The sequence below is a fragment of the Boeremia exigua genome (assembly GCF_020726555.1).
Source record: "Boeremia exigua strain MPI-SDFR-AT-0100 chromosome Unknown C7974scaffold_11, whole genome shotgun sequence".
Lineage (NCBI taxonomy): Eukaryota > Fungi > Ascomycota > Dothideomycetes > Pleosporales > Didymellaceae > Boeremia > Boeremia exigua.
Genome location: NW_025763528.1, coordinates 744,828 through 769,910, shown reverse-complemented (window position 1 = coordinate 769,910; position 25,083 = coordinate 744,828). Strand labels below are relative to the sequence as shown.

The 25,083-nt window shown below is 52.0% G+C and overlaps 6 protein-coding genes across 6 annotated transcripts; 2 read left to right on the top strand and 4 right to left on the bottom strand.

Moving 5' to 3' along the window:
* Positions 1-24: 24 nt before the first annotated feature.
* On the bottom strand, positions 25-6,830 carry C7974DRAFT_46711 (acyl transferase domain-containing protein). The gene is made up of 4 exons (XM_046146353.1): positions 6,829-6,830; positions 6,621-6,691; positions 1,316-6,513; positions 25-1,266 (listed from the first exon to the last, which is right to left on the bottom strand). The coding sequence occupies exons 3-4, from the start codon at positions 6,486-6,488 to the stop codon at positions 194-196; spliced, it is 6,246 nt and encodes a 2,081-aa protein (XP_045993344.1). The 5' UTR covers positions 6,489-6,513; positions 6,621-6,691; positions 6,829-6,830; the 3' UTR covers positions 25-193.
* Positions 6,831-7,486: 656 nt separating this feature from the next.
* On the top strand, positions 7,487-13,762 carry C7974DRAFT_401961 (uncharacterized protein). The gene is made up of 3 exons (XM_046142641.1): positions 7,487-8,400; positions 8,452-13,400; positions 13,454-13,762. The coding sequence occupies exons 1-3, from the start codon at positions 7,875-7,877 to the stop codon at positions 13,562-13,564; spliced, it is 5,586 nt and encodes a 1,861-aa protein (XP_045993343.1). The 5' UTR covers positions 7,487-7,874; the 3' UTR covers positions 13,565-13,762.
* Positions 13,763-16,039: 2,277 nt separating this feature from the next.
* On the bottom strand, positions 16,040-17,344 carry C7974DRAFT_474992 (RNA ligase/cyclic nucleotide phosphodiesterase). The gene is made up of 2 exons (XM_046146625.1): positions 17,043-17,344; positions 16,040-16,992 (listed from the first exon to the last, which is right to left on the bottom strand). Exons 1-2 carry the CDS (start codon positions 17,139-17,141, stop codon positions 16,177-16,179), a joined length of 915 nt encoding a protein of 304 aa, XP_045993342.1. The 5' UTR covers positions 17,142-17,344; the 3' UTR covers positions 16,040-16,176.
* Positions 17,345-18,451: 1,107 nt separating this feature from the next.
* On the bottom strand, positions 18,452-19,963 carry C7974DRAFT_46198 (uncharacterized protein). Its single transcript, XM_046146186.1, has one exon. It carries the CDS (start codon positions 19,739-19,741, stop codon positions 18,638-18,640), a length of 1,104 nt encoding a protein of 367 aa, XP_045993341.1. The 5' UTR covers positions 19,742-19,963; the 3' UTR covers positions 18,452-18,637.
* A 190-nt stretch (positions 19,964-20,153) lies between these two features.
* Positions 20,154-21,461, bottom strand: C7974DRAFT_319163 (mannitol 1-phosphate dehydrogenase; the record flags this gene model as incomplete). The annotated part of the gene is made up of 1 exon (XM_046138698.1): positions 20,154-21,461. The coding sequence occupies one exon, from the start codon at positions 21,459-21,461 to the stop codon at positions 20,154-20,156; it is 1,308 nt and encodes a 435-aa protein (XP_045993340.1).
* A 1,213-nt stretch (positions 21,462-22,674) lies between these two features.
* Positions 22,675-23,871, top strand: C7974DRAFT_379426 (uncharacterized protein; the record flags this gene model as incomplete). Its single annotated transcript, XM_046140463.1, has 1 exon — positions 22,675-23,871. One exon carries the CDS (start codon positions 22,675-22,677, stop codon positions 23,869-23,871), a length of 1,197 nt encoding a protein of 398 aa, XP_045993339.1.
* Positions 23,872-25,083: the final 1,212 nt, after the last annotated feature.

Genomic DNA, 25,083 nt, shown 5'->3' with positions numbered 1-25,083 from the left:
TGACAACTCGATTCAGGAATCGATATCACAACTCAAGGAACGGCGAACGAAGTAACATGAAAATGTCAATTACTAGTTTGTACTAAAATCTTCACTCTAAAGTCTCGATATAAGACTGCTTGTTTCTACAACGGATATCAAAAGTCTAAGCAAACGGCCGTTACAACGCCCAAATCCCGATAGCTCAACGACTCTATGCGGACGCAGTGGTCTCCTCCTTCTCCTCGTACTTCTCCCAGTTGGCAAGAATGTTGCCAATCTTAGGCGAGTTTGTGAGCTTGTACACATCCTCAAAGTACTCCTTAGTCAACGCGAACGGCTTCGCAGTGACGTTGGGTATGTATTTCCCGACCAGCTTTGAGGGGTCGATGGATGTCTTGTGGATCTTCTTCAGTAAAAAGCTTCGGAAGGGCTTCACGCCGGAGCGCAAGAAGGTGCTGTGGAAGGGAACATCAATGCCCTTGAGCGGGATGGTAGCGAATCCACGCTGGAGGTCGAGAGGCTTGGGCTTAGCCTCAGTCTGCTCGGCGCAGCCCTTGATGATCTCAACCAGATGAGCCTTGACGTCTTCCATGGACAGACTCTGCATCAGAGACTGGATATCGATCTTTTGCTGCTTGAGGTAGTTTGTCACACCGGTGAGGGTGTCCAGAGCACGAAGATCACCAGCAGCGACGTACTGCATGTTGGCGATGTTGTAGTTGACGATCTCGAGGAGCCAGCCAGTTGTCTCCGCGATGTTCTCAACAACGTACTGAAGAGCTTGCTCGTTGAAGGTCTTGGAGATCCTGCTGGGATTGACAGCGCACATGGAGTAGTTGGAACGGCCAGCCTCATCACGCTCGACAGCGACCTGCATGGTGAGACCGCGGTAGAACACAACAGAAACCAAGCTCTCGATGGGCATGACCTCGGCAAGCGCAGCAAGCGCGCTGTACTCTCCGAGCGAGTGGCCAGCGAAAGTGCTGTCGCGCTGCACGAGACCCTTGGAGCGCATGTCTTCGAATGAGGCCTTCTCCATAAGTGTGAGGGCTGGCTGTGTGAACTGAGTTGCTGACAGCAGACCGGTAGGCGAGCGATATGTGTACGAAGTTGTGCTCTCGTCAATCTCCTTGAAGATCTTTTCGGACTTGATTGATCCATCGGCACTGACTGTCTCAAAGGTCATGGAAATGTAATTCTGACGAATAGCCTTTCCACGAGGGCCACCAAAGTGAATGGTGAGCTCCTTGGGGTTGTTCTTGACAATGTTGGTGATGGCAAAGCCTACAATGGGTCAGTGAATGATGTGACAGGGTTAAAACGATAGACTTACCATAGTTGTCCATGAAGTGCTTATCGGCACGGTCCCAGACCTCCTTGGCAACGGGGCTGCTGTTGTACAGATCCATTCCCATGCCTTGTTCCTGAGAACCTTGACCGGTAAAGACATAGGATGTTGTAGGCTGCTCAACCTCGGCTTCACCGAGAAGAACCTTATCCTCTGTCTCCTGATTACTGACCTCGATTTTGATGATCTTGCGACCGGAGACCATACCGACGTGCTGAAGCTTGACATCGAGCATATCGTCGGGAAGAACCATACCCACAAGGTTGACGTGGTAACTCCTTACGCGGCCAACATTGTTCTCAGCAGCCCAGGTCTCGACCAGGCTCCTAACGGCAGCACTGGAGTACATGCCATGGGTGATGGTACCAGGCAGGTTGGCATAGCTGGCGAAGACACGGGAGACGTGAATAGGGTTGTAGTCGCCGGATACACGGGCGTAGTTCTCGTTGGACGCAGGTGCCCTCAGCGTCAATGGCGCTTTACCGTGCAGGGGAATGGGGTTCTCGAAATTGACTGGCTGGTCGATTGTAGAACCGTTGCGCTCCAGGTAGTCAATCACAGGGTTACCGTGTGCTGTCCCAGACTGGTAGTTGACAGATGCGATCTGGATGAGTTCCTTGGTTGGGAGCTCAAGCAGGACCTCCCCAATGGTCTCGATCTCGGAGAAAATGGTCTTGTTCTTGTACTTTTGGAAAGTTGCCAGCTTGAAAATCAGAGTTTTGCCAAGAAGGTCAATCTCAGGCTCCTCGAAGTTGAACCACTCCTTTGATCGCAAGATAGCAACATCCTTGCTGGTAGCCAATGGCAATTGCATAGGTTTCTCTGTCTTCCTTTGGAATGTGTTCTCGAAATCGCTGTACGCGCCGCGGTACAAGAACTGGCTGGTAACCTCCATAACGGGTGCACCATCACGAGTAATTGTGCCACACACCTCGACCATCTTGCCGGACTCTTGGTTGATGACAGCATTGATTTGAGCGGTGGTGTCAAGAACGTCGCCCTTCTTCAAGGGCTCCGCACCAGGGATCATACGGAAGCCGTTAGAAAGATGAACCAGCTTGAGCAGGTCACCATCAATGGCACGAGGAAAGATTGGCTTGGTGATCGCCTTCCAGCCAACAACGATGGCAAAGTCCATGGGAGCAAAGACTTCCTTGCCAGGACGGTCGACAAAGGCTTCACCAGTGTTGCCGACTGCGTGGACGAAGTCGTTGATGGCTTCGCTTGTAACAGTGGCACGGCCACCGTCAAAGCGGGAGGTCACAGAAGCATCGAAGGGACAGGCTTCGTCACCAAACCAGATCTTGTAGTAGAAGTCCTTGATGCGGTCGTTACGTGCGTCCATAACCTCATGGATAGGTGCATATCCAACATCAGGGCGATAAGTGAAGCGGAACGGAAGAGCAACAGCAGACCCGAGAGCAGTGCGCTCCTCGTACATGTTGAGCAAAATCTCGTTGTTCTTCATGCTGACATCCACGGTCTTGACATACTTTGCGCCGTGGTGCAATTCCTTTACGGTGATCGAAGTCGTACTGGGATCGTTGGGGTTGGTAATCTCCACGATCATGCCAGGGATGGGAGCAAAGATCCTAGCTGTCGGGTTGGTCTGGAAACGCTGGCCTTGAACGAAAACATCGGTAGTGAAGAAAGCATGTCTCCACGAATATGTGGTACCAGCAAGGAGTTGCAGCCATGACGGAACCTCGGGCAAGGTCGCGTTTGGCGCCGGCGACAAGCGGTAGATGGTCTTGTTCTCGAGCTGAGATACGGTGAGACCATCGACTTCCAGAGCCTCTGAAGCTGCAAGGAGCTTGCTGCCGAAGTACTCGACCACAGGCACCTTGGACTCATCATCGCCATAGATATCGCGCAACAAGTACTTGATGTGGCCATCGTGAACACCGTCGAGAATCTCCTTGATTGGCTCATCAACCTTGGTGGAGTATTTGACAGACATGGGACCCTGCAGAATACAGGTCCTGCCGACATCCTGATCGACCACGGCTTCGATATCCTCAGACTGCCACAGTGAGTCCTTCTTGAAGAAAAATTCGAATGTGTCATCGAGGCAAGGAACAAACGGCACAGGCTTCTGTCCACGGCGCTGGCAAAGGAGCAGGAAGTGCTGAACATCTTGAGCGTTGATCAATTGCTGATCAGCCTCGGGGTAAGTCTTGAAGACTTGTTCCAGAGTTGGGAACGGATCGTTGAGCTCATCGTAGCTCTGAATGATGGATTCGCCGCCAGACTTGCTGAAACGCTCTTCAACTCGGCGAATGAAATCACCGGTGAGTCGCTTCAAGCTCTGATCGATCCAGCGAGACTGGTGCTTGACGTACATGAGATCTACCATGCGCTGGACAACCTCGGAATAGGTCATGTCTTCGAGGTCAACCGACTCGCCCTTCTTGTTCCTGCCGAACCATACTTTCTGGAAGTCCTCGTTGAGCTTCTTGATGATGTGTTCGCGCATCTTCTTGAGCTCGGGGATACGCTTGGCCTTGTCCAGAGCAAAGATCTTCTGATCCATCTCGTGCCAGAAGATGACACCGCGAGTCGCGAGCTTGTGGATTGGCTCACCCATCTCAGAACGGACAGTGATGACACCACCAGCAGGGCCCTTGTAGGTCTTCTCCCAGTCAGCGTCGTCCAGACCAGGTGCGTCGACTATGGCCTGCTTGGCAGAAGGGGAAGTGTACGCCTCCTTGGCAGTCATCACACGACTGCCGAATAAACATCCATCATAGGGCATGGGAGGGTACCCAAACTTGGTCGACCAGCTACCGGTGAGGTAGGGGTAGGTATCCTCGGCACCACCAAAACCGGAACCGGCAACAAGGATGAGATTGTCGCACTTGCGAAGACGGCCATACATCTGGAGAATAGGCTGGTGGAAATCCTCGAACGAGTGGTGGCCACCACCTCGGCCTCCAGTCCACTGAAGCAGAACCGGGAAAGTGGGGTTCGCCTTAGCGATGTTGATGGTCGCCTGGATAGCCTCGACGGAGCCAGGCTTGAAAGCGATGTGCTTAATTCCCAGAGTCTCAATGTACTCGTTGGCCACTTCAATAGAGGGCACACCAGCACCGATGGTCAGACCCTCAATTGGCACGCCATCAGCCCTAAGCTTGGCCAGAAGGGGGATTTGCCAGCCCATGGCACGGGGGTTAACGTAAATCAGGTTAACGGTGATACCACGACCAGCAGGGATGTTCTTCTCAACCTTTGTGATGGCCTCGGTCATGGTTTTCTCATTGTAGTAGCCTCCACCGGCAAGCTCGATCTCGTAGCCAGCATTCATGGTGGCTGCAACAAAGTCCCAGGGCACGGTACAAGGTGTCATACCAGCAACCATAACGGGAGGCAAGCCGAGAACGCGACTCATCTTAGTGTCAACGTATGTCTTGCCGCTGGATGTCTTGACGAGCTTCGGGCCATGTTCCTTGACCCAGTCGACAGCATATGTGACGGCATGCTCGAAGTCGCGGTCAAAAATTTCAGGCTTATAGCCGACTTCGGGGTTTTGTCCATCAATTGCTCCAGCAAGAATGACACGAACACCGGTTCCCTCCTTGTTGCGGTTGGTTAGCACACCAAGACCGGAGATGCCACCGGGACCGAAGTCGAGGATGTGGGTAGCGTTTGGGAAGACTGTAGCCTTCTCCCACTCCACTGGCTCGCTGGTGATCATTCTCACGAGAGAAGGGACGATGTCCTCAGGACCCTCCTCACGGATGTCCAGACCAGTGTGTGTGCTGTACATAGGTATACCAAGATCGCTCGCAGCGATCTTGATGTCCTTGAGGTCATCCTCCAGCTGCTTTGCCGCTTCGGCAAGGTATGGGCTGTGGAATGGTGCGGTGATGGGGAGGAAGCGGTTGACAAAGCGAACCTTGCGCTCCGTGAAGGGAATCCTCGTCTGATCGAGACCAGTAGGGGCCTTGACCTTGCGTAGACGAAGGTTGAGACCGTACAGAGAAATCGGCGGACCTGTGACGACAAAGTTGCGCGCGCTGTTCACCAGAGAGATGGCGATGTGCCTGTCTTGGGGCAGATGTGCGTTTGTTGCATCAATGTGATCCTGGACAGCCTTGCGGGACAGATCGCGGATCGACAACATGGGGGTTGGGGTACCCTCGCTGTTGTCGATCGAGTCCTGCAGGACATTGGGCGAAAGAGAGGTCCTTGGGAAGGCCTGCTGACTGCGTGTACCAATCCAGAAGAGGATCTCAATCGCTTTCTTGGCAGACTTCTCAAAAGTCTCCCAGTTCTTTGCTTCCGCAATAGCGGCAGCTGTGACAACACCCTGGGAGTGGCCAGTGACACCGGCAAAACGGCTGCGGATGTGACCAGGGTGGCTACCGAGCACTCTGCAGGTAACGACGTAGTGGGCGAGCTGTGTAAGACCAATCAGAGGTAAGCTGACAGGGGCTGAGACGAGATAATCGGTGTCCGGTTGAGCCTCGCGGTTGTTCAACCAGCGCATAACGTCCAACCCCTTTGAGTAGAGCTTCTCCGCTCGTGGATCCCGAGACAGAGTAAGCAGATGTTGTGCCTCAGCCGCAATGAAATCCTCGACAAACGAGGGGTATGTGTTGTAAATTTCCCGAAGCTCATCGAAGTACTCCTCGATGTTGCCCTGGCCGCCCAGAACAGCATAGATGAAGGCATTCTCGTCCACAGCCTCGCGGAAGAGGGCTGACTCATGGTGTTTGATAGGCCTCTCGACAGCGGCGCGAGCTGCGTAGTATGACCGTACCGTCTCCAGCTTCTTCTCCGTGATGCCTGGCAGAGTTGCGGCCAGCGCATGCACCTCGTTGCCCCGCAGGAAGGCGCGCTCGAACTCGGTGAGAACCAGCTTAAGGACCTCCTCGAAAGAGTCGGGATCCTCGCCTTCCTCTACCTCCTTGGCAATGAAGCCGAGGTAGCGTGCAACCAGCTCGACGACCGATGAGGGCTCGTCATCCTGTGCAAGTTCGTCTGTGGGCTCGGGCAGAGTCTGCTTGAAGGTGTCCCTCAATTGCTGTGCATTGAAGTGCAGGGCGGTCGGGATGAGGAGGGTGTACTCGAGCGAGCCGTGGGTGAGGATGAGCGGGCGCAGATTTGCTGCAGAGCGCGGCGTGGAGATGCCGGTCTGCTGGCCTGATCCGTACATGGTGGCTGATTTGACGCCTGAAAAGCTGTGTCGAGCTCGAATTAGCTTTGGCATTCTGGGGGTGGAGGTGAGGGGCTCCCCGCGCAGCGGCTTTACGATGTTGGCGAGCGTGGGAAAAGGAGTGCAGCATACCTTCAAAGACGACTCCGGACTAAATTACAGAAATATTAAATGAACAAGGTGCACAGGAAGGTGCGGTGCGTCTGGACTGATGTGTGAGCGTTCGTTGCGTTTTCTAAGAAGGCGCCCTGGAGCTCCAGGAAAGAGCTATCAGGCAACACCACGATTAAGACAGATGTGCTGCTACGTCGCCTCTTCGCAATAAAGACCCAATGCGTACCTGTTTGCGCAGGTAGAAACTAATCAACCTGGAGTGCTAGGGAATTCGTCCGGACTGCTAGTCTTGCAGCTCCCTTGCGGTGTGCAGTGTGTTGTGTGGGGTCAAGAAGTCCACTGCAGCAGGCAGCAGAGTTGCGAGAGGGTATATGAAGAGTAATCAGAGGGGAGCAGAGGGTCAATTGAGCGGGTGGAGATGTAGGAAAATGCCGGGCAGCGCAGAATGGCGTGTCTATTATCCGCTGGCGTCCTGGCGAGCTGTTGACTTCCAAAAACTCGGGAACCCGCGCTAGCACGCTAGCATGGCAGGGGTCATCGGCACTTACATGGGTGTGCCTTCTGCGGCCAAAGCGTTGAGGGTAAGAGGACCCCTCACAGCCGGCCGCTGCAAGGTCGCACTGGCGGGTCATCAGCGCGGGCATCGTTCGCGGGCATCACTCGCGGGCATAGCTGAGAGCCTGAGGCTGACGTGTGCCAACGGGGTCCGATAAGAAGTCCCCGCGTTGTCCAAGGCGTGCAGCTTGTTGAGCACGGAGTTGGAGGCGGGTGTGGACCGGCGTGATGTGTGCCCTGACCCGCTCTGGCTTCGCAACATCCACCGCCTCTGGAGAGCCTATCTCTCGTAAGACTGGCGAAATTTGTGTTGAGAGCCAGAGCATGGACGGCCGGGCCGCAGGGATGGATGCATTACTTTTAGACCGGTGCACCAATTCTCAACGACCGAAAGGACACGTCCAGTAAAGTCTCTTCCATTCGAACGAGATAAACAGTCCATGCGTTGGATGTTGTGCTGCGTTCCTACTGCACCCGTCCACCCTCCCACCCCTCTAAATTATCTGCCTTTTGGGGACTGTCTCCACGCAACACCACCCTCATCCTAATTCCAGCACGCCTTCTCTCCCAGCGTTGCTGTTCCTTCCTTAGACACACTATACCCCTCCTTGCGCCGTGTATTAGACTAGAGATACCCATTGAGCTCCGCCGAGCTTTGGCAGCTTCTCTCCCACCGCGACTCGCCCACCCACCTGCACCCCACGCATTCCCTGCACCATGCGTCCCGAGGTTGAGCAGGAGCTCTCGCACACGCTGCTCATTGAGCTGCTTGCATACCAATTTGCCTCGCCCGTGAGGTGGATTGAGACGCAGGATGTGGTCCTCGGCGAGAACACCACAGAGCGCATCGTCGAAATTGGCCCCGCAGACACACTCGGTGTGATGGCCAAGCGCACACTGGCCTCCAAATACGAAGCTCACGACGCGGCGCTGTCTGTCCAGCGTCAAATCCTGTGCTACAATAAGGACGCCAAAGACATCTACTACGATGTAGACCCTGTCGAGGACGAGCCAGAGGCCGCGCCCGCTGCCAGCGGAGGTGCCCCAGCAGCAGCTTCGTCAGCCCCAGCAGCAGCAGCAGCCCCTGTGGCCGCCGCCCCTGCTCCCGGCGCTGGTCCGGCTGCCCAGGTGCCAGACGCGCCCATCACAGCGACCGACATTCTGCGGGCATTGGTTGCACAGAAGCTGAAGAAGCCTCTCATGGACATTCCTTTGAGCAAAGCCATCAAGGACTTGGTTGGAGGTGAGCAATTGCAGCGACAGAAAAAATGATCCAAGCTAACACAGTGCGCAGGCAAGTCCACACTTCAGAATGAGATTCTCGGAGACTTGGGCAAGGAATTCGGTTCCACGCCCGAGAAGCCCGAAGACACACCCCTCGACGAGCTCGGTGCTGCGATGCAGGCTACCTTCAATGGTCAGCTTGGAAAGCAATCCTCCTCCCTCATTGCCCGCATGGTGTCCTCCAAGATGCCTGGTGGCTTCAACATCACAGCTGTGCGAAAGCACCTCGAGACAAGATGGGGTTTGGCGCAGGGACGCCAGGACGGAGTCCTTCTCCTTGCTATCACAAACGAGCCAGCGGCGCGTCTCGGCTCTGAGGCCGACGGCAAGGCGTTCTTGGACGAGCAATCCAACAAGTACGCTTCGAATGCCGGCATCAGCTTGTCTGCTCCCACAGCTAGTGGTGACGGCGGCGGTGCTGGTGGAGGCATGATGATGGACCCTGCGGCCATCGACGCCCTCACCAAAGATCAACGCCAGCTCTTCAAGCAGCAGCTGGAGCTGTTTGCCAGATACCTCAAGATCGACTTGCGCGCTGGCGACAAGTCTTTCGTTGACTCGACAAAGGCACAGTCTGCGCTTCAAGCGCAACTGGATCTTTGGACCACCGAGCACGGCGAATTCTACGCTTCTGGAATTGAACCTCAATTCACTCCCCTCAAAGCTCGTGTTTATGACTCGTCTTGGAACTGGGCACGTCAAGACGCCCTTACCATGTACTACGACATCATCTTCGGTAAGCTCAAGGCTGTTGACCGCGAGATCGTCAGCCGCTGCATTGCCATCATGAACCGATCGAACCCTCTCCTCCTCGATTTCATGCAGTATCATATGGACCACTGCCCGACCGAGCGCGGCGAGACGTATGAGCTCGCCAAGGAGCTCGGTCAGCAGCTTATTGATAACTGCCGAGACGTTCTCAACGAACCTCCTGTCTACAAGGACGTCGCCGTGCCTACCGCACCACACCTCGAGATTGATGCCCGTGGTAACATGAACTACGAGGAGGCACCTCGCGCCAGTGTTCGCAAGCTTGAACACTACGTTCGTGAGATGGCTGAGGGAGGCAAGCTCTCCGAGTATGGCAACCGCACAAAGGTCCAGAACGATCTGCAGCGCATCTACAAGCTCATCAAGCAGCAGCACAAGCTTTCCAAGTCATCGCAGCTGCAGATCAAGAGCTTGTACAGCAATGTCATCCGCTCACTCTCCATGAATGAGGGACAGATCATGCCTAACGAGAACGGCAAGAATGGAAAGCGCGGCCGCAACACCCGTGCGAATGGCTCCACCAAGCAGGGCAAGGTCGAGACCATTCCCTTCCTTCACTTGAAGAGGAAGGACGACAACGGCTGGGAATACAGCAAGAAGTTGACGGGCGTCTACCTCGACTGCCTCGAGAATGCTGCCAGCAATGGTGTCACCTTCCAGGGCAAGTACGCTCTGATGACAGGTGCTGGTGCAGGCTCCATTGGTGCCCAAGTCCTGCAAGGTCTCATTAGCGGCGGGGCCAAGGTCGTTGTCACTACCTCCAGGTTCTCCCGTGAGGTCACCGAGTACTACCAGTCCATGTACACCCGCTACGGTGCTCGCGGCTCTCAGCTCATCGTGGTGCCATTCAACCAGGGCAGCAACCAGGATGTTGAGGCGCTTGTTGACTACATCTACGATCCTAAGAAGGGCCTAGGCTGGGACCTTGATCTCATTGTTCCCTTTGCTGCCATCCCCGAGAACGGTCGTGAGATTGATAGTATTGACTCCAAGTCTGAGCTTGCTCACCGCATTATGTTGACGAACCTTTTGCGCATGCTCGGTGCAGTTAAGAAACAGAAGCAGACCTTCGGCTTCGAAACTCGTCCCGCCCAAGTCATCCTTCCTCTTTCGCCTAACCACGGTACTTTCGGTAACGATGGTCTGTACTCTGAGTCCAAGATGTCTCTCGAGACCCTCTTCTCAAGGTGGCACTCTGAGAGCTGGGGCAACTACCTCACCATTTGTGGTGCTGTCATCGGCTGGACTCGTGGTACTGGTCTCATGGGTGCGAACAACGTCGTTGCTGAAGGCATTGAAAAGTACGGTGTTCGCACCTTCTCACAGCAGGAGATGGCCTTCAACTTGCTTGGTTTGATGGCACCGGCGATCGTCAACCTTTGCCAAGTCGAGCCTGTCTGGGCTGACTTGAACGGCGGCTTCCAATACATCCCTAACCTCAAGGACCTCATGACCGATCTCCGCAAGGAGCTCAACGAGACAAGCGATGTTCGAAGGGCTGTTATCAAGGAGAATGCCATTGAGAACAAGGTTGTCAACGGTGAGGCTAGTGAAGCCTTGTACAAGAAGGCAAAGATTGAACCAAGAGCCAACCTGAAGTTCGACTTCCCCAATCTGCCCGATTGGGAAACAGAGGTTAAGCCTCTCAACGAGGACTTGAAGGGCATGGTTGATCTGGAGAAGGTTGTAGTTGTTACCGGATTTGCCGAGGTTGGTCCTTGGGGTAACTCGAGGACCCGCTGGGAGATGGAAGCCTACGGCGAATTTTCGATTGAGGGTTCCGTCGAGATGGCATGGATCATGGGTCTCATCAAGAACCACAATGGTCCACTCAAGGGCAAGAGCTACTCTGGATGGGTTGACGCCAAGACTGGCGAGCCGGTTGACGACAAGGATGTTAAGCCGAAGTACGAGAAGTACATTCTTGAGCACAGCGGTATCCGTCTCATCGAACCCGAGCTTTTCAACGGTTACGACCCCAACAAGAAACAGCTTATGCAGGAGATCCAGATCGAGGAAGACCTCGACCCATTTGAGGCGTCGAAGGAGACTGCTGAGGAGTTTAAGCGCCAGCATGGAGACAAGGTCGAAGTTTTCGCTATTGAGGAGTCCGGCGAGTACACCGTTCGTATGAAGAAGGGTGCTACCCTCATCATCCCCAAAGCTCTTCGCTTCGACCGTCTCGTTGCTGGTCAAATTCCCACTGGTTGGGACGCAAAGAAGTACGGTGTGCCAGACGACATTATTTCCCAAGTCGATCCTGTCACTCTCTTCGTCCTTGTGTCGACAGCAGAGTGTCTGCTTTCCAGTGGTATCACCGACCCTTACGAGTTCTACAAGTATGTTCACTTGTCAGACGTCGGCAACTGTGTCGGTTCTGGTATCGGTGGTACCACTGCTTTGAGAGGAATGTACAAAGACCGCTTCCTCGACAAGCCCGTTCAGAAAGATATTCTTCAGGAGTCCTTTATCAACACTATGAGTGCCTGGGTCAACATGTTGCTCATGTCGTCCACTGGTCCCATCAAGACTCCGGTCGGTGCGTGCGCTACTGCCGTCGAGTCGATCGATATCGGTTACGACACCATTGTTGAGGGCAAGGCTCGTGTCTGCTTTGTTGGTGGATTCGATGACTTCCAAGAGGAAGGCTCATACGAGTTCGCTAATATGAAGGCTACCAGCAACGCAGAGGATGAGTTCGCTCACGGTCGCACACCGAAGGAGATGTCACGTCCTACCACCACCACCCGTAACGGATTCATGGAATCGCAAGGTTGCGGTATGCAGGTCATCATGGATGCTAAGCTGGCGCTGGACATGGGTCTCCCTATTTACGGTGTTCTTGGTTTCACTGCCACTGCCACCGACAAGATTGGTCGCTCAGTTCCTGCTCCCGGTAAGGGTGTGTTGACCACTGCCCGTGAGCAGGCCTCTAAGTTCCCCTCGCCTCTGCTCGACATCAAGTACAGGAAGCGCCAGATGCAACTTCGACGCAAGCAGATCAAGCAGTGGCAGGAATCCGAGCTTCTGTATCTCCAAGAAGAAGTCGCTGCCATCAAGGACTCTGGCTCCGAGGACTTCAACGAGGCTGAGTACCTTCAGGAGCGTGCCAATCACATTGAGCTTGAGGCTCATCGACAAGAAAAGGATGCACTCAACAGCCTTGGCAACAACTTCTGGAAGAAAGACCCACGCATCGCACCTCTCCGCGGTGCCCTTGCCACTTGGGGTCTTACGATCGATGATCTCGACGTTGCTTCTTTCCACGGGACATCAACCGTCGCTAACGACAAGAACGAATCCAGTGTCATCTGCGAACAGATGCGTCACCTTGGCCGCAAGAAGGGCAACGCGTTGCTCGGTATCTTCCAGAAATACCTCACTGGTCACCCCAAGGGCGCTGCTGGAGCATGGATGTTCAACGGTTGTCTGCAGGTTCTCAACACAGGTCTTGTTCCTGGAAACCGTAACGCAGACAATGTCGATAAGATCATGGAGCAGTTCGACTACATCGTCTATCCCTCGGAGTCAATCCAGACCGATGGTATCAAGGCTTTCTCTGTCACCTCGTTTGGTTTCGGTCAGAAGGGAGCTCAGGCTATTGGTATTCATCCTAAGTACCTCTTTGCCGCCCTCGAGAGCCATCAGTTCGCTGCCTACAAGCAAAAGGTCGAAGCCCGTCAGAAGAAGGCCTACCGCTACTTCCATGACGGCCTCATCAACAACACCATGTTCCGCGCCAAGGACAAGGCTCCCTACGATGACGACAAGATGCAAGAGGTCTTCCTCAACCCCCGCGCACGCGTCACCATGGATAAGAAGACCGCCACTTACAGCTACCCGAAGAAGCCCGCCCCTGAACCGAAGAAGGACAAGAAGGCCGAAGAGACCCAGAAGATGGTCGAGACCTTGACCAAGGCTACTGCTTCGGCGAACACCAAGGTCGGTGTCGATGTCGAGAGCGTCAGCGCCATCAACATCGAGAACGACACCTTCATCGAGCGCAACTTTACTGTGAAGGAGATAGCCTATTGCCAGAAGGCCGCCAACCCGCAGGCTAGCTTTACAGGCAAGTGGTCAGCAAAAGAGGCCGTGTTCAAGTCTCTGGGTGTCAAGGGTAAGGGCGCTGGTGCTGCCCTGAAGGATATCGAGATCGGCAATGACGAGACTGGTGCACCGATCGTTCAGGTAAGCTTCTTAACAAGAGGGATGGCAACTACAGAGATCTAACAAGTTCACAGCTTTCTGGACACGCACAAGAGGAAGCAAAGCGCGTCGGTGTCAAGAGCATCAACGTCAGCATTAGCCATTCGGACGAACAGGCCGTCTCCGTTGCCATTGCGCAATTCTAGAAGGCCTGCATGTGTGTACATTGCGATTCATGTTTTACACAATCAGATAGATGATGGCATGAAACTTAGTAAGAACAGATGTATTAGTTCGTCTTGGCGTTGGTGTTTTGGGTCTTTTTTGTTGCGTAGACTCGCCATACCAATCTGCTACTCATTGTAATCCAATTCGAGATAATTTCAAGCATTGTCCCCTGCCTAACTCGCGATAACAACATGAAAGTGCATTGTGTATTGATTGCATGCACACGATAGACAGCGACCGTAAGTGGGGAACATCGCATGCGTGCCAGAGCCCCTCGCTTTGCACCAAGCTCGCCCTGCGGTCGAGATAAGCTCAACATATGCACACCCCAGAACCCGACACGATGGCCCCTGGCGACAGCTCGCTTCTCAAGCGAACGGCAACTACGGTACGGGAATCAATGCTCAAGCTCTAAAATCGGGAGCTCCCTTCGGTGGTTGTTTCGTTTTTGGAGCGCAAATCGAGATGGCGCTGCCCGTGCACTTTCACATGCCAGCAATCTCTGGCATGTGACAGCAAAGAAGCGGGTACCTGACGTCCCTGCACGATACAGGACTTTCACCGCGGCGGCTTTAACCTCTTGCGACGCCGCGGTGGATTTAACTACAAGAGGGAGGTGTCCCCCGATGCCCTGGGGTGCCCTCGTGTTGCCGGATTGCCAGGTCGTTGAGAGAGGCTAACGGCTGCCTGCAGGCATGGATGCGGTTGCGTAGGCGAACTTGTGGGACGTGCAGATGTTGAGGGCCCTGGAATTCGTTGGGACGGTGGTCTCGGGGGGCTTCGGAATGACGATAGTATGCGGGGTGAAGGAAGGCGTCGGGACTAAGATGTGGATTCTTGGGGTGATGTTGAGACAGTTCAGATTCCAGGGTATGTATCTTGTATGGACGAGAGTCGTTCCAGCAGCCTGCTTACGCAACCGTGTCTGCAAGGCTGTGCTCCTTCATCCTTTCCTTCAGTGCTTCTCATTGGCCGATCTGAGCGCAGCGCCTTGCATGCACGCTGTTGTTATCAGCGAAACACTCAACCGTATGCACTACGACAGTAGCCAATTGTAGGTTTCCAGTTCCAAATTTCCATTGGTCATAAGTGAGCTGTAGCTATCCAACCGAAAACGGAAACCTGCTCTCCGTTTACCCTTGGCAACCCAAGCTCATCGACTTTGAGGCTACCTCTAGGCTGGGTACGGCAGCAGTGCGACTTCCAAGCCTGGTGAACTGGTTGAGATCGATGTCTTCACGAAGACTTCTCTTTCTTCTTCGGTGGTTCCTTCCACCGATACCTCGACTTCACCCATTCGTAATCTAAGTCTGAGACCACACACACGGGTATCGAACTAACTCGGTGCCCTTACCGTGATCCTCGGGATCTTTGTAGCGCGTCAGAGGGCACTGGTCGAGCTTCTCGGAGCGGCAGCCTTCTTTCGCATTGTCGGCGGTGTTATACATCATGATATCCTTGTGATCAAACTTGTCGCTGCCAGCTTTAATCTTCTCGCCATCGATGCCGGGTCCCTTGATGTACTCGACGTAGTTACAGCCGTAGTGTGCAGCTTTCAGAGCTCGTCCTCAGTGATATCAGGCCCCTGGATCTTGGCCTTTTGGAAACACGAGCGGTGATCGTAAAGGCTAGGCTAGTCGACATGAATGTACTTGTCGCGATCAGCACGCTGGTGCTCATGCTCCATACCTAGAGTAGGTCAGTACACTACTACATCGAACAACCCCGTGTGTCATCGTGAGAGTAACTCACCAAAGACATGTCCGATTTCATGCATAGTGTCCTGGATCAGATGCGGAGTATCAATAGACAGCTTCGTATTCCAATGCATCGGCGGAGAAGTGCGTTGCAGGCCGATCGTGCTTGAGCAATATCCATACTGACCTCTTATGTACTCGATAGGAAGAGTATCGTACGGGACCCCTTCATGGCAAGGCCGTGGCCAGAAAGTGGACCAGCTTGACCAATCTCAGGCCACCACTTCTCGATCGTAGTTTTGAGAGTATCGCCAATGAGTTCGGGATAGTCGCGAGCGAAGCAGTGGTGGACGGTGAAAAGGTTGCTCTCGTCGCGCTCCCATGCCTCAGATGTGGGTTGAGCCCACACCGCCGAGGCTTTCATCGACGAAGTTACTACTAATTTCAGTGTTGGAAAGTCTCTTGCCGGGCACCCATGAATCATTCAGCGGAAAGACGTAGTTGTTGCATTTAGAGGCAAGCGAGGTCGCGGCTAGCACGCTAAGGAGGGGATAGACCAAGGATATATGCATCTCTGAAGCTCAAAGTTGCAGCAGATGGAATGGTGTAAGATGATTGAAAGAGTAAAGATGAGTCTCCGATATTCGTACGAGATGTATACGGGGGTGTCTAGCGTCCCGTTCTGATGCAGGTGAAGGTTATAGGACAGCGTGCGACAGTGAGAGTTTACGTTACAGCGAAACATTGTCTCACTATCTCGATTGAGCTCATTATGACTCTAATTGGACCATCTCCGCTCATCCCAAATTGGCTGATTTCTATATCGCTGCCACCTGCAATAGGACGTCGACCCGGACTTTAAATTTTTTTCAAGTAATCAAATGAGGTCCTCGTCACACTTCACCGACCAGATCAGCCTTGCTGCTTTCCCGCCCGAACTTCAAATATCCTAGTTGCATTTCAAATCCTTGGTTTTCGCCCACCGCCCATGTGTGATCTCCTTTTCTCTGCATAGCGTTGAAGTCTTTGACTAGCTTTACGAACTTGTTCCTCGCTTCAGCCGTTTCGAAAAACTTGTTCTTAACAAATTTTCCTATCGTGATGTGTGCCGAAGGAGCTGTATAGCAGCAGTCAATTCCTGTAACCCCAGATTCTAGTGCCAAAGCGTGCATGTCACTTCTTAGGTGATGGTATGTGTATATGTCTGTATCAGATGGTAGATAGTTGAGGGCTATGCCCATCTTATCGAAGCTGATCGTCGGTGCTACCAATTTTGGCTTGATGCTCAGCGTTGAGACTAAATTGAGTATGCCTTGGATCTGCGATATTCCAATCTCAGCGGCTACATTGCGGAGCTGCGGTACTGTGTGGCGATGTGATAGTTCAATCACGGAGAGGTGTAGGTCTTTTCGCGGAATAAGATACACGTCGTCGCCAATAATTCGCAGCAGGTCTTCCTGGATAGTCTGTATGACGTCGAGAATACTTGATGGAGGCCTCGCCCAGATCACGCAGCAGTTCATCTCTTGAGCATCTGTGTCGTCTTTCTCGTCTAGACTGTGTCCGTTGTCGAGTTTCTCCTGGCGCCTCAAGTGCTTAATGAGAGCTCGATCAGGCGTTACAGGGTTTGTAGTAGTGTTTGCAAACAGCTCAATCTGCTTTTCTCTCCAAGTCTCCCTGTGGGTTTCATACGCTTCCTGGACCTTTGCCTAGAGACAGTCAATCACAATCCCGTTTCCTCTCAGATGACTTTACTGACCGATGCACCTTTGCACTCCAAGTCATCTAGAAGGTCTTTGTACCAATTACGGCGCGAGGGTGGTCCTGCAGCTAGAGGGGGAAAGCTGAACCGAGCCATTGCAGTTCGACGTTGAGGTGAGTCCCCCTAACTTGGAAGGTCGGAGCATAAAAGCAGGGGCGGTCCTTTCGGAGATCTTGGCCTCATTCACGATATCATGCCACGCTACTAACCTTATGTGTTATGTCTTATCTTGCAGCGCGTCTGAAACTGGACGTAAAGGCAAGTTAAAGGTGCCACATTGGGTGCGGGGGAAAGTAACTGGATAGCTGGCGTGCATGAAGCCACGAAAAAAGCTGACTTTCCCAGAACTAGGCTCGATTTGGCAATCTATCCACTACGAAGTACTCCCCTCTTGTTTGACTTCCCACGGTATCGCTGGGTCCATGGCATTTTCATGTTGGCGAGACTGCTTCCAAAACTGCCTCTTTACTTGCTTCGGATTTTGTCAAGACCTTGTAAGTTCAAGGTCTACTTGTCTTCCTCCAAAATGTTAAATACAATCTCGGCCTCTCTCTTTGATTGCCAGATTCATCAATCTATAATTGTGAGAGCTGTCAGTGATTGATGGCAGCCTGCAACAAATCATTTTTCTTCCATTTAGTAGAACTTAGATAGCATACCAGCAACTGCCATCAATGCGACCAGCCACGGAACGATGAACCTATGCTATCGTCACTTCCGCCTTTCCGCTCCTCCTTGCTGAACAAGTTTGTTCTCAATATGCCTTGAATTCTATTAGAGAGACTCTCCTGTTTCTTGTTCAACTGCCTTACCGAGACGAAGGTATCTAGTAGGAAGAGTATGGCTACAATGGTAATATCTCATGTATTTGGGCTTTCGTGCACAGCCTGCTTGCCTACCTTCGTTTTGTTGGCCGGACAGATTGAAGAGTTGTGTTACGATATTAACACCGAAAGATAAACGTTGATACCACTCACAAGTTCCGAAAGGTGCTGCACTCGACCAGAGACATCCTCAGTCGACGATCGCTGATAGTTGAACTGATTATCGGGCCTGTTCGGTTCCTCGTCTACGCGAAGATACAGCTGATCTTAATCTTTGAGAGCTGGTATACGCTTGTTAAACCTGTGGAAAAACTCGTATTGGCTGCGCGGGCTCTTGATAGTGCCAATGATCTGCGTCAACTAGAATTGATCTCGATCGAGATTGCGTATATTTAACCGAAACCTTCTAACATTAACGGCTTTCACTTTGCTCTTCTCATCCATGTGCAGCTCATAGGCTTTCTCTCCTTCCTCTCTTAAGCTATCTCTTGGGCCCTTGCCGCTCGCCGATACTATTGAACGGTGCAGTTGAAATGTCGCAACGCCGCGGCGAATGGAATTGGCAATATCTGATATCGCTCCTCATTTTGGCCCGAAACAACATGATGATGCTCACACATTCGACAATACTGTTAAGTAGTATTTGTTCATATTAAGAATTCGGGTGCTATCTATATCTAACACACGGTCGCTATGTCGTTGCTCGTATAATATGATTTTCGCAGTCCCACCTGAACACCGTGCTGATGCAATGTTACTGTATGTACCCTACAAACTCGAAGCCTTCTTGAACTCCTCACTGAAGGGATAATCAGTATAGCCCTTCTCACTCTTGGGAATATAGAAAGTATCGCGGTCATATGGGTTGAAATCGATGCTCTTTTCCAGCCTGAAAACAAGATCAGGGGTAGAGATGAAGTAGCGTCCAAAAACGACAACAACATCTCGGTCCTTCAGCTCCTCATCGACGAGTTTGCGGGCAGAGTCTGCCTTGAAGCCACCAGCAATAAGCAAGGGGCTCGAGGTATACAGAGGGTACAAAGGCCTCAGAGAATCGTCGCCTTCAACGTCTGCGTTACCGGAGACGCGGGATTCGACCATGTGCAGGTATGCAAGGTTCAACGTGTTGAGCTTCTTAATGATGTCCGAAAACTGAGGAATAGGGTCGGCCATCTTCATGCCCTGGAATTCGCTGAATGGGGAGAGGCGGATACCGGTCCGGTCAGCACCGACAGCATCGACAACTGCCTGGGTGACTTCAACAGCGAAACGGCTGCGATTCTCCACCGAGCCACCGTATTTATCGGAGCGTTTGTTGCAGGTATCCTGGAGGAACTGGTCGATCAGGTAACCATTTGCTGCGTGGATCTCTACTCCGTCGAAACCGGCCTCGATTGCGTTCTTCGCGGCCTGAGCGTACGCGCCGACGGTCTGCTCGATCTCCTCAACAGTCATCTCTTTAGGAACAGCAAGATCGTCTGAGAGCTGGGTAGCACTGGACGACTTCACTGTGATCCCCTGGCTTTGGGCATACTCCTTGTTGGCTACGCGTCCCAGAGCCCAGAGTTGAAGGTAAATAAAACTCCCTTTTTGGTGAACAGCCTCTGTGACCTTCTTCCAGGCGTCAATTTGCTCCTGGGTCTCAATGGCGGGAACATTGGGATATCCCCCATGCTGGCCGGTAATAAGTGTAGCCTCAGTAATCAAGAGAGTGCCGGGAACGGACGCGCGCTGGCCATAATACTCAGCCGCGAAAGGGAGGATGGCGTGGCTGTCGCTGACACGAAACCGTGTCAACGGTGCCATGGCAATGCGGTTCTTTAGCTCGATAGAGCCAATCTTTAGTGGTTTGAAAAGACGTGAGTTGGACATGATGGACTGTAGGGTTGTTGAGGTCAGGGAGTATTCGCCGAAAGGTACAAAGCTGGGTAATTCTGCTGAAACATTGCAAGCCTGAGACTTGCCCTATATACGTCCTCAATCATTTATAATCCATCGGCGGACAACATCGGCAGTTTGAGATGGAATTTTCCTACCATTTCTAAACATCGCTGTGTACAGTGGTGTAGGCCGAAGCTAGCTTGCAAATCTGAATGACGTTATCTGAAAGTTGGTGGATATTTGTCAGCGGCAAAATACTAAACACCGTCGATCGGCATAACCCCTGATCGGAACTTGATCACTCCGTAGAAATCTGAGCCAGTGAGTACTTCGTACAGTAATTACTAATCAATCCATATGATACGATGAAGGGCAACAAAGAAGGTGTGAAGATGCAATGGCATTACAGTATGTCTTTTGCTTTGCAGACCTGCGCCTCCAGATCTTCGTGCCAAAGCCACTTGTACGATGCTCTCAAAGCCTCTTTCAGGGCTGCAGTATCGTCTATAATTTGCGGCTCGAGGAAGTCCATTGCCATAGCTGCGTTGCGACTCTTCTCGATGCAGTCCTGCGTGCGTGGTCGTCTCACAGTGTCAAACGCTCTGAAAGCTTCCCCCACGCGCGCAACGTCAGCAACTGAAGCGATCAGTTGGCTCAATACGTATGCGTCTTCCATAGCCATGCCGGCTCCTGCACCAAGATGCGGTGTTGTAGCATGTGCGCTATCACCAAGTAAGCAGATGTTATTTCTGCAGTAGGGTGCGTTATGCTGCAAGTCGAACAACGCCCATTTATGAGGCAGGCTGTATTCGCAGATGACGTCGATGAGCGGCTTATACCATCCCTGGAAGCGTTGACGCAGCTCAGTGGTGGTTGCTGGCACTGTGGACTCGTCCTTTTCCCAGGTCCACGTCTTGCCTGGATCGTGCGGTATTGCTACCATATTAACTGAGTCGCAATTCTCGACGGGGTAGGTAACGATGTATCCACCGTAACCACAGTAAATGGTCCCGTTAAACGCAGAATCTGCACCGAGTGCTTTCTCAGCTTGGAGTCTAGGTACCATAGCACGGTAAGCGACCTCTCCAGCGTAGGTTGCACGAACTCTTGGACCGCAAACAAGCTCTCGCACTTTGCTCTTGATCCCATCGCAGCCAATCAATGCACTGGCCAAAGCAGTGGTGTCATCTGCAAATCTTAACATTAGGGTCCCATCCTTCTGCTCATCCGCAGTCACAAAGCTTTTCTTGAAGCTGGTAACATCCTTTGGTAGCAACGCCACAAGCTCGTCTAACAGACGTGCTCTGTGAATGCAGCTTCGTGTTCGTACACCGAGAGCTTTTGCGCGCTCAGGCTGCCAGTCGTCGTCAAGATCCCATATTGGCTCTCCTGCTTTGCATCCGTCGCGTTTACTTTCATCCATGCCCCACCGGAAAGACATAAAGGTGCTGTCGCGATCATGATCTGCATTGAACGTTGCATGCTTCTTGTACCCTTCGAGCAGCCTCGGGTCGATCAGGTACAGAGCAGTTGTTGCATTGATACCAAATGCTACACCTGCACCTATCTCTGAGAACGCTTCCGTTGATTCGTATATGTGGACGTGTATCCCATGTTTGAGTAGCCCTATAGCCAGAGCGAGGCCGCCGAGCCCGCCGCCAACAATTGCAATCGGGTGTTGAGCGTGATTCTTGAAGGCAGGCGCGTCCATAGCGATGTTGGTTCTTGAACAGGGGACGAGCATAACCCTCGCATAGCACGTCCGGCCTTCCCCTCATCTTATATCCGCACATGATCTTCTCGGCCTGATAAGCTGACACGCATGGCTGTTAGCCGAAAGTGTCAATCGTGAGCAAAAGTGGGACAGAGCTCCATTCAAAGCACTCATTGCAACAAGATTAGAAGAATAAAGGCGGCCGGTGGAAAGATGTGCTGCATACTGATAAGGTTCATCCGGTGGAAGAAACAGGCAAGAGCGTGCGTGGGACAAGCGGCCCGATTCTCAGGTAGGCTCCTCCGTCGCTCCTTCGAATAAACGGCGAACTGAGGACCTGAGCCAGGTACACCACACGACAGCAAATTAGGGAAAATCCAAGAAAAAGCTCTATAGAATTCTTTTTTTCCTACAATATAAATCATTCTCTACTAAATTATAGCCTTAGATATTATGATAGTTACAAGTTTTGTATGAAAGTTGGTTTGCTTATGTAAAAGGTCATTTATCCGCCGTTTTCTTCTGAAACGCGACAGGCTCCTAGGTATTTCCCCGCTAGTCTTGCGATTCCCACCATCTTTTCAAGTCACTCACCCCACCCCACGACTCTGAAGTGGTACCCCGCAAAACATATTATTACAGAGTAGCCAAACGGCTCACAGTTACTGTCGCTACATTGTGGATCTTCGGCTTTGTCTTGCATCAAAACCTATCATTTGACCAGAACGCTTCGATCACCCAATATTATCCTAGCCTTCGGTCGTTGCACGTTATCCTACGAAGGATGTACCTATGTATAATAAGTATCACCAGTCAAACTTCCACAGGAGCAAGCGAAGCATTTCACGATCGTTGTTCAACCACGCCGTGGATGTTGTGTCTAATTAGCATTAAGCCGGGTTGGGTTGCCTACGAGAATAGATAATGACGGTCTTCATCTTACATACTTATAGGGATATGCAACACATATTTCAGAATGTCGGACCACTGAAACGTCCAAGCTTACGATCAGGTGTAGCATGATCTCACAATAAAGTCACCAGGAGCGAAAGTATAGGGTTTAAGTTGACTTGTCACAGTGAAAGGACAGGCTCTAGAAGCATAGTGCTTTCACCATCGAGATATGAAGAGCCTTCTACAATGATATCTAGGCCGCACTCTCCCATTTAAGTACCAACAACAACCAAGACATTGTCCAGCCAAGCCACACATGGCCGTAGAGCTCTATTCCACATGCTTGCGAGCAAGCCTGCTCCTACCACATGATTTCTCACTCTTCGTCAAGTGGCAAAAAGAGCATTCCAAAAACTCAGATATCGGATACGTATGCGATGCAATGGAGTACCATCGATTTATCAAATATCGCGACGCTTTCATCGACCACAACATACCGTTAGCAATCCCAAGCAATCCCCACACAGCGTCCAAGTGCGGGCACACTTATCATCCGTCCAACATGAGGATGCACGAGCTTTGCCCTATTTGCGAGGTTCAAGCTCATCTTTCCTTCTTGGGTAGCATTGTAGTGGCTTGGAATAAAGCCGGTGGACCTAGACTCCGACCTGGGTCACAAGTTGCCAGGGAATCTTGCGGTCCTCTCCGGAAAGGCTGGCACACAGCACGTCTTCAACTACAGAACCTTCTTGATATGTTTGTCATTATGGCTAAGTGCGAAGAAACCTGGGAAGCTGACCATCCATCGGAAGCTGCATCAGCGCGACAAACTAGTTGCGCCTCTGCGGCCGTCAGATTGGCACAGGAAGAATCTAGATATCCTGCCTGTTTAGGTCTTTCACCGACAGCAAAAGCGAAAACAAATGAAGCCGCACGGTGGAAGAAGAAAGTGGCTTTTGCTCCAGAAGTTCAAATCGAAGGCGGCGAATACGTTCAAACGTCAGCGACAAAGTTCATCCATGGCCGCTCACAGAATTTCTTCTACCGCCGGAGCCCTACATACAAGCCCGGTGAGTATGCATGTCCTACAGGCTCCGCATTCGTCGATACGTCTCAGGAAGGGCGCTTGTTTGCTAAGCTCGGCGTTCTCAAACTCTACACCACGGACGATGAAGACGCTTTCGATAGCCTGCCAAAGAGCCCGCACTTCAACGGTGATCTTATAGGTCGTTATCAAGGGATAGTCGGGCTGCATGATATGAGTGACACCATCTTCCGGCTTATGCATGAGTGCATGGCAGAGAGTCTACAACAGGAAAAGGATTTCAAACGGCTTATTGAGCAGTCAGATAGAATAGTGGTTCTTATCGATGACGAAACCGGACGAGTAGTAGACTTTGTTCTGCTCGATGGAAGCAAGGAGGAAGATGGCGATGATCAGCAGAGCTCAGACGAACGGGAAAAGGGGAAGGGGCAAGGGGACTGGACTTGCTTGGAGGAGTGTTTGCGGTAAGGTCTCGCGGTCTTATTAGAAATAACAGTCTTTCAATGGGTGAATAGAGGCGGATATTCGTTTCTAGGTGTAATGGTAATAGACATTGTATTCCGTATGTTGTAAGTCGTGTAAATGCATCAGTTCGCTAACCCAAGATGCTCCTATTCCTGAACTCCTTTTTGCTATGTGACAAAACACCACAGCATTTGTGCTTCATTATATACATGGCGTGACCGACCAAATTTCTTGCGGTTTCCTCCGCGTTCGTCCTTAGTTATCTTGCGAGTAGTAGCGTTTGGCCTTCGGACGGGCTTTGCGCGTCTCCTCGGGGTCCTTTACTATGCGCACCATCTCGCGCACTTTACCATCGAAAGTTACGATGATGTGTTCCGGTATAGGCGGAAAAGGGAATGCGCTGAACACTTGCGAAGTTGGCGAAAAGGTGGGGGATGAAGAAGCGGACGATGTTGGTGAGTCCATTGTTCGGATGTAGCGGATCGTGAAATGTGAATGAATCTAGCAGACAATGTTAGAGGGGTCGTTCGTTGATCTATGTATAGCATCTCGGTCTTACTTCGTTCGATTTTTTCAGCTGTATTGTATGGGTGATAGTCTTCCGCAGAGCTCGTCTTCTCTTGTTGTTCAAAGGCTGTCAGGGTCCAGCGGGCTTTCCTTGCTCTTAAACTCTCTCCCTCCACTTGTTTTGTTTCATAAAATGCGGACCCTATCCGCGTCATCTTGTCTGTAAGTAGGTTCGTGCTTGGTCTCAGGCCGCCCAGATCCGCATGCTGCGCCATGCCGCCCAACCGTTGGACTATAGAACAACGTCAATACCTAATTGGACCATCTTCGCTATGTTTAGAAGTTGGCTTTCATTGGCTGTGTCTGTGTGGTTACTTGTACGAAGATTTAGCATGCCTGCTGTGCTGTCAACGCAGGAAGTGACAATTGGGCCGTTTCGCCACTAGCGAGGCTGAATCTGGAAATTGTTAGATGCACTGCGCTCCTGACACCCTATTACGATCATGACTGATCTAGGAGACCAGTTTTGACTTTGTTTTTTTTAATATCGCGCTTTTTTGCAAGACAACTCATTTAAACATTACAATCTCTATTCGTTAGGTTCGTTGTCACGACTCGCTTGCCAGCATACACCTGGACTGTCGATCCACCTTCAGAAAACCAGCCACAGGCTGTTTACCGACTTCCTTCGCTGCTTCTTCGATCTTG

Bases quoted from the DNA above. Each gene is read 5' to 3' on its own strand.
- C7974DRAFT_46198 (XM_046146186.1), bottom strand. From the start codon at position 19,741: ATGTCCAACTCACGTCTTTTCAAACCACTAAAGATTGGCTCTATCGAG.
- C7974DRAFT_474992 (XM_046146625.1), bottom strand. From the start codon at position 17,141: ATGGCTCGGTTCAGCTTTCCCCCTCTAGCTGCAGGACCACCCTCGCGC. The intron at 16,993-17,042 runs GTCAGTAAAGTC...GACTGTCTCTAG, and splicing joins TGGAGTGCAAAGGTGCATCG to GCAAAGGTCCAGGAAGCGTA.
- C7974DRAFT_401961 (XM_046142641.1), top strand. From the start codon at position 7,875: ATGCGTCCCGAGGTTGAGCAGGAGCTCTCGCACACGCTGCTCATTGAG. The intron at 8,401-8,451 runs GTGAGCAATTGC...CACAGTGCGCAG, and splicing joins CATCAAGGACTTGGTTGGAG to GCAAGTCCACACTTCAGAAT. The intron at 13,401-13,453 runs GTAAGCTTCTTA...ACAAGTTCACAG, and splicing joins CTGGTGCACCGATCGTTCAG to CTTTCTGGACACGCACAAGA.
- C7974DRAFT_46711 (XM_046146353.1), bottom strand. From the start codon at position 6,488: ATGTACGGATCAGGCCAGCAGACCGGCATCTCCACGCCGCGCTCTGCA. The intron at 1,267-1,315 runs GTAAGTCTATCG...GACCCATTGTAG, and splicing joins GCACTTCATGGACAACTATG to GCTTTGCCATCACCAACATT.